This window comes from Bombus vosnesenskii, unplaced genomic scaffold (assembly GCF_011952255.1).
Source record: "Bombus vosnesenskii isolate JDL3184/JDL3185 unplaced genomic scaffold, Bvos_JDL3184-5_v1.1 scf7180000015025, whole genome shotgun sequence".
Taxonomy (NCBI): Eukaryota; Metazoa; Arthropoda; class Insecta; order Hymenoptera; family Apidae; genus Bombus; species Bombus vosnesenskii.
In genome coordinates, this window is record NW_022883782.1 from 8,217 (window position 1) to 16,094 (window position 7,878).

Consider the following 7,878-nt stretch of genomic DNA (forward strand, 5'->3'; position numbering starts at 1 on the left):
CGACATCATACAATGCTGCATAGGACAAAACGCCATTCAGGGTCTCGTTCCAGCACGTCCAGCCCGAAATCTTCCCCATCAAATAGCCGATCCACAACACCTTCTTCGCCACCCTACGTATCACCCACTCGTCGCAAAAGGCACACAGCAGACCACAGATCGGAAACACCACGAACAGCCGCGTCTGCAAGTCCACCGCCCAGTGACAAACGAACACACAACCAATGACGCCGACGATCGACGACTCCGTTCATGACCGAACATGTCAAACCAATAGCATCCGAATTACTGTCCAATCATCTAGTCATCACAGCGCAAATTAATATTTTGAATGATAAACAGCAACCAATCCGTTGTCGAGCGTTGCTCGACACCGGATCCAGTATGAACTTCATTACCGAGGAATTAGCAAAATCGTTAAAGATAAGGCAAAACAAATGTTCGGTCCCGATCAGAGCTCTAGATACCTTGACAACGACCTCTAAGCGACACATCACGGCCACGATCACTTCCACTGACGGTACATACACGCGGACATTAACGTTCCTTATCATTCCAATCATATCAACCTTAATTCCCAGCGAACCCATCGATCGTTCGACACGTGAGATACCAAAAAATCTCAAATTGGCCGATCCACGATTTCATTTACCAGCTCCGATAGATGTACTATTAAGCTCAGGTTCAACACTCGCGTCGATGTGTGTGGGACAAATCAACCTCACGCAGCCAGACGAGCCTGGACTGCGTCTGCAAAAGACGCGATTCGGATGGGTAATCGGGGGGAGTCCAACTTCCCAAACCGCTACAAACATATTTCACACATCCACGACGACTTTACAAGCAGACCTCGCGCGGTTTTGGGAACTCGATGAAGGACCCTCAATTAAACATATCTCAGAGGCAGATCGACGATGCGAAGAACACTTCCAAGCCCACACCCGACGCACCAGCGAAGGACGATACATCGTCGCTCTACCTTTCAACGATCAGCTTCAGTCACTCGGATCCTCTAAAACGCTGGCGAGTAAACGACTCGCCTCACTCAATCGCCGATTCCAGCGCGACAAACGCTTCGAATCAGAATATCGAACGGTAATATAGGAATACCTGGCGTTGGGACACATGACGAAGGTCAATGACAACCACTCCGACGACAACGGATACTATTTACCCCATCATGGCGTGACCAAAGCATCGAGTCAAACCACCAAACTCCGTGTAGTTTTCGACGGATCGGCACCAAGCACTACCGGAACCTCCTTAAACGATACACTTCACACAGGACCCAAGTTACAGGAAGATTTATTTTATATATTAATTAGATTCCGCGCTCATCAATACGCACTCACCGGCGACATCGAGGAAATGTATCGGCAATTCCTCGTACGACCAGAGGATCGGAAATATCAAAGGATATTATGGCGCAGCGCGAGTGGAGAAACAGAAACATATGAGCTTAACACTGTAACGTTCGGTTTATCCGCAGCCCCGTATCTAGCTATTCGGTGCCTCAAGCAACTGGCAGAGGACGAAGGACATCGATTTCCACGTGCAGCACAGGTACTGCAGCGGGATTTCTACGTCGACGACGCTCTCACCGGAGCTGAAACGAAGGACGAAGCCCTCACGCTCAGAACAGAACTCACCAATTTACTTCAACTGGCCGGCTTAAACATACGAAAATGGGCGTCAAACGATAATGACTTATTACACGGACTCTCCTTAGAAGAAACAAATCACCAACATTTTTTGGGCGACTCGCAAACCTTGAAGACGCTGGGAGTGTTATGGAATTCATCCGACGACTCTATTCTTTCCTCGGTCGAAGTCAAACCCACGCCGTCTCGAGTCACGAAACGAATCATCAGCTCGGAGATTGCAAAAATTTACGATCCGCTCGGTCTGCTCGCACCGGTGATTGTTCGGGCCAAGATGCTACTTCAACGAATATGGTCGTCGAAAATCGATTGGGATGAATCACTTCCGATCGAGTTACATACAGAGTGGGAAAGGTACTATGCCCAATTACCCTTATTAAACAACGTCAGGTTCCCACGCAAGGCAATAATCGAGTCCGCAATGGAAATTGAACTGCATGGTTTCTGCGATGCCAGCGAAAAGGCTTACGGAGCCTGTATTTATCTTCGAACCCTTAACACCAACGGCCGTGTTTCGACCCAACTTTTAACCGCAAAATCGAAAGTCGCCCCACTCAAGTGCCAGACCATTCCTCGGCTCGAGCTGAGCGGAGCACTCCTTCTTACGTCCCTGATGTCGACAATACAACAAGCCCTATCACACAAAATTACTCGAACTATCTATTGGACCGATTCCACTATCGTCCTCCATTGGCTCAATACATCACCTCACACCCTTAAAACATTCGTCGCTAACAGAGTCTCCGAAATTCAAACAAAAACCAGCATCCGTGATTGGCGCCACGTTCCTACCGACGACAATCCCGCGGACTTAATATCACGCGGCCAAACACCCGAAGAGTTTCTGCGCCCAACCATCTGGCAGCACGGTCCTGCATGGCTCTACCAGTCGGAAGGCTATTGGCCGACATGGGCGCTAACACCGCAAATTGAAGTACCGGAGCAGAAGGGGGCGATTTGTCTGTCCACAAACCCCCCCGATTACTGTTTGTTGCAAAGGTATTCATCCTGGCCCAAGTTGATACGAATCATAGCTCGTTGCCTCCGTTGGAAACAGAAAAGGAACCGAGCGGCACCCCTAACCGTTACTGAATTACGCATAACGCACAATAAACTGATAAAATTGTTGCAAAACATCCATTTCTCCGAGGAAATTCGCACACTCCAAAAAGATCGGAACGCGGCGATAAAGGGTAAGCTCACGCGACTCAATCCGTTCATAGACAAGGAAGGAATATTGCGAGTCGGGGGTCGACTCAGTCATTCGTCGATGACCTTCGCCCAGAAACATCCCATAGTATTACCTAAGTCATCCGTTACAACACGCATCATAGACCACGAGCACAAGATCCACATGCATTCCGGAACGCAGGCTACGTTATACGCAGTAAGACAAAGATACTGGCCCGTTGACGGTCGAAGTCAAGTATGGCGGGCGATCAAAGGCTGCGTCCGCTGCTGCCGCGCTCAACCACCGCCGGTAGAATACGTGATGGGTAATCTGCCGGAGGCGCGAGTAACGGAATCTCGCCCATTTACAAACGTCGGCGTCGATTACTGCGGGCCGTTCCACATCAAGGAAAAACGAGATCGTAACCGTCGTCAGATAAAAGTATACGTAGCCATTTTCGTATGCCTAGCAATTAAAGCGGTACACATCGAGCTCGTTGACGATCTCACTAGCGAAGCCTTCATCGCCGCTCTTCGCAGATTTATCGCTCGACGAGGCTATTGCTCCACCATCCATTCTGATAACGGCACCAACTTCAGAGGAGCAAGCAACGAATTACGAGAGCTTCACGATTTATTACAATCGGACGATCACAAGGAAAAAGTAACCGCATTTTTAGCCGACAAACAAATCGAATGGCGCTTCATTCCCCCTCATTCGCCGCATTTCGGTGGGCTATGGGAAGCAGCGGTGAAGTCATTTAAACGCCACCCCAGGCGTGTAGCCGGCAACGAGTTACTCACCTCTGAACAATTGAATACTCTTATCATAGAAATAGAAGCAGTCCTCAATTCCCGCCCGCTAACTCCTATCTCCACCGATCCAAATGATCTCCTAGTCCTCACTCCCGGACATTTTCTCATTGGCGATTCACTAATGTGCTTACGTGATCGAGATTTCAGAGACATTCCATCGAACCGACTCTCCAGATGGCAGCATGTCCAACAGCTTAAACAGCATTTTTGGAACCGCTGGCATAAGGAGTATTTGAACGAGTTAACCAACCGCAATAAGTGGAGCAAGGGTGGACACGGCATCCAAAAGGGCACAATCGTCATCCTCAGAGAGGACAACGTTCCCTCCATGCATTGGCCTCTGGGCCGAGTTATCAAGGTTCATCCAGGCGCCGATGGTGTCATCCGGACAGCTACAGTTCAGACGGCAAAGAGCGTTTTGGATCGGGCCGTCAAAAGCCTTGTCCCACTGCCAATTCAACCCGATCTCGAGAAACCCGAACAACTAGCCACCGAGACGAACTAAGATGGGAACTTCAACCACATCTCGCTAATTTGATCGGTACCCTCTCAACGGGGGGAGGATGTTACGCCATGCGGCTTGCCATAGATCATATTCTTCACTGTCGGTCACGGCACTATAATGTCGCAGACGGATCGTCGCGGCTGCCCGGCAAAATAAACATTGTAGTGGCAAGCGCATGGTTCATTAAGCAGGGCGACCTCCAGAAACGTCGATTCGTGGCCGTTATTTGATCTGGCGTAAAAGAAGGTGGCGTGATCCGAAGGTAGTGGGGGTCGCCTTCCAGAAAGAATCAGAACGTTTCGAGAAGCCAAACAGTCTACACATCTTTTGTATCGCGCATTCCATAGTCACATTTCTTTTGTTATTCCATTTATATTTTATAGTTAATAAGTTGTGCAATAAACATTAATTTAGTTGTGTTGATTCTGTGAGATTTCATTGAACTACCCTTATTATCATAATCGAAATAAGGGAATCGATCAGTTCGTGGCGTCGATAGTTCAATCGTAACGAGAACTTACAACTCTCGTTGACGTGATATCTCGCGATCGCGTCTCTCCGCGAATGATCGAAACATTCTTTTTTTTATTTTATTTTACTTTTTTATTCTTTTTTTATTATGTACCTTGCAATTCGTACAGTTGAGCATTAAATTTAGTATTGTAGGACTTGTGTGAATGGGAAGGAGCGATAAGAGAGCGTTGACAAGTTTTTAAGCTTTCATTAGTTTTTATTCACCTACAGTCTTGACTAAGAATATACAATTCAGTACTAATATATATAGAAAAATACAAATATCCACATAAAACTGTACATGCATTCATACATACGAAACCATACATACAAAAACCAGACATACAAAACCATACTTGACTAAGAATATACAATTCAGTAGTAATATGTATAAAAAAATACAAATATTCACATAAAACCGTACATACAACCATACATACAAGAATTATTATACTTAGAAAAAAAGAGTCTGGCAATAGTAGCGATTATTCGGGATCGAGGTATCCCACCTCCAGCCAGTATGCTGCCATATCTCTTGCGGATTCTCCCGGCTCTCGGTCCAGCAGCAACCTTGCAGTTATTGATTCTCCTGGAGAAGGATCGATGTTGACTAGGCTCCCTGTCCGTCTCAACATGGTGAATTGGGCCACTCGATGTCTCTTCCCTTGGATCGGTTGTTCTCGTACACCTGGCAGGACGATTTTTCTAGCCCATGGTGCCATTTTTGCCAATTTACGGGGCAGCAGCCGTATTGAATCGAGACATTGCTCGCTTTCTAAACCCCAATCGATTAGAAAGACGATGTAGCCAGTCATGGTCCTTTGTAAAAGGATGGCTCTTTCCCAAGCGCTAGATTCCTTAAAATCTACTAGCACGGCGACTAGCATGCCTGTTCTTAAACTTTTCGCTTTCGGCAAGTACTCCACGGGATGTTCCATCATCTTCAAATTGAGTGTTTGGGTTATCTTCGGCCATCCAGCCAAACGAACCCACATGGTGGTAAGTGATTCGACTCGAACCACCCGGACGGGAACTCCTTCTCGGAACCGATCGTTTGTCTTTTGTCAAATCTCCATGGTTTACAAGTTTTCGAAAAAATTTCGAATGTTAAATGTTGGACTATACTGATCTGTCTAGTTTACGTGTCTAGGTCGGATGATGCTGGCTCCGCCGGGAATCGAACACACCTTTATATACTAGCAGCACCGACCTTGGAGAGAACCCCCTTTATATGTCAGCAGCACCGACCTTGGAGAGGTCTCGCTTTATATATCAGCTGCACCGACCTTGGAGAGGACCCCTTTAAATATCAGCAGCACAGACCTTGGAGAGGACGATAAAATATACATGTTTCCTCTAATATTTTTCTATAATACTTAATAGGTAATGCAAATGTCTACCCTTTTGTCTTTTACCGGGATTTTACGTTTTTAAATATATTCTCGCAGATAAATTTGCATAAAAATCTGTAAGTCTAATTATAAAATATTATTGTAGGAATTATCAAAAAATGTGGACTACGGGGTCCCAGGGGGATGTAAACCTGGAATCTGTAACTGGACTACTACACTAAGGCAACGGTAGTACGGATATTCACAGCTTATTCTTCATCACAACCATTTCGATGACAGGTGACCTTCGTTTCGTTGTTCGGGGTTAGTATCAATGTATTACGAATATGAGGAGGAAGAGTTCCTTTCTCTTTTTTCTTTTTTTTTTTTGTTTTTTCTATGTTGTTTTCATAGGTAGGCTTTGTTTTATTGTTCACATTTTTTGTATCTTGTTTTCATAGGTAGGCTTTTTTTCTTTTTTTACTTTTTTTACTTTTTCTTTATTTTATTTTTATTTTTATTATTCACATCTCGGGAGAGACCTAAGACGTAGAAGCTGCGTCGCCCAAGTACGGATTCTCACACACATCACATTTTACTTCCGATCCTGAACACACTTATGTCAAAATCCAGGAGGGTGTCGCGTAAAATTAAGATAAAAATAAGAAACTTGTCAATTTCCGAACAGGAGATCGAGTTCTTTTTATCTTTTCTCAATTTGTACAATATTATTTTCGGTTCGCGATGATACACTTTCGATACTTGGGTTAGTTAAGAATTTTTTAGACTGACTGGATGATTTTGAAGGGAGCATTTATATTCTTTTATTCGTTGGAGTGGGAGAAGGCTTTGCTTGTACTTATCATATATTTCGGAGAACGGCTGGAGTGACCGAATACCACGCAGGAGGCTGAGAACGGGTGCTGACCGGACGGTCACACGTGATAAGGCGCTCGGAATTTTGGTTCATCATATGGCTGCTCGAATTTCACCTGTGACATTCCCCCCTTCTTCGATTGAACTTGGTCCCTCAAGTTTTCTTCAGAAAACTTTTGTGGAATCGGACTCGACGTAGTTTGAAAATTACACCTGATTCCTCCTCTTCATCTAAGTGGTATGTGTTGGTTGGAATATAGATGTTGGATGATGCGGCCAGGGTGAGTGGTACTGGTGGGGCTGTCACATTGTGGCTGTTGATTACGGTTTCATTTCGGCAGCAAAATAGATTGATACATAATTTGTTCTGTATACATTTCCTGATGCATTTGAATAGCCCTATTTTGTTTAATCCATATATACCTAGTATGCCTAATGCTATGTACCCTAATATTTGGAGCATGGTTAGTCCCCAATATTGTATATTTTTGATTCTATGTTCGAAATGAAGAGCTTCTATCTCGTCGCCTATTTTATCGATCGTTGTTTTATAGGCTTGTAAATTATCTATTATTTTCGGTGATCGCTCGAGTTTATCTAATAGATGAGTGAAACTATCGTTTGTTTTGAGCGCTAGGGTTTTTGTTTTGATTTCGTATATGACTTCGTTTTTTGTTTCGCCTATACGCATGTGTTCGTCTTTGTACAATATATCGCAGGAAGTGTTAGCTCTTATGATGGAAGGCTTGTCAAGTTTTTGTAAGGTATGCTTCGTTTGGCAAATTGTGTCTATTTCTATCGGATTTGCTGGTATCGCAATGTAGCAGTTGCTAACTTTGAGCGGTATAAAGCTAATGTCTTCAATCTTAAGTACAGTTATTTGACAATGTTCAATGTGTGGTTTGAAATTTATTATTTCGCTGCGACAATCGGTTCTCGAGTTTCTGTCATGGATTGGTAGTGTTTGTTTGCATATTGTGGTTCCGTCTCGATTCTTACAAAGTTT

General features: G+C 44.7%; 1 protein-coding gene across 1 annotated transcript; it reads left to right on the forward strand.

Annotated features, from left to right (window-relative positions):
• Window positions 1-252: 252 nt before the first annotated feature.
• On the forward strand, window positions 253-6,249 carry LOC117240866. Its single transcript, XM_033506882.1, has 3 exons — window positions 253-520; window positions 1,490-3,582; window positions 6,163-6,249. The coding sequence occupies exons 1-3, from the start codon at window positions 253-255 to the stop codon at window positions 6,247-6,249; spliced, it is 2,448 nt and encodes an 815-aa protein (XP_033362773.1).
• Window positions 6,250-7,878: the final 1,629 nt, after the last annotated feature.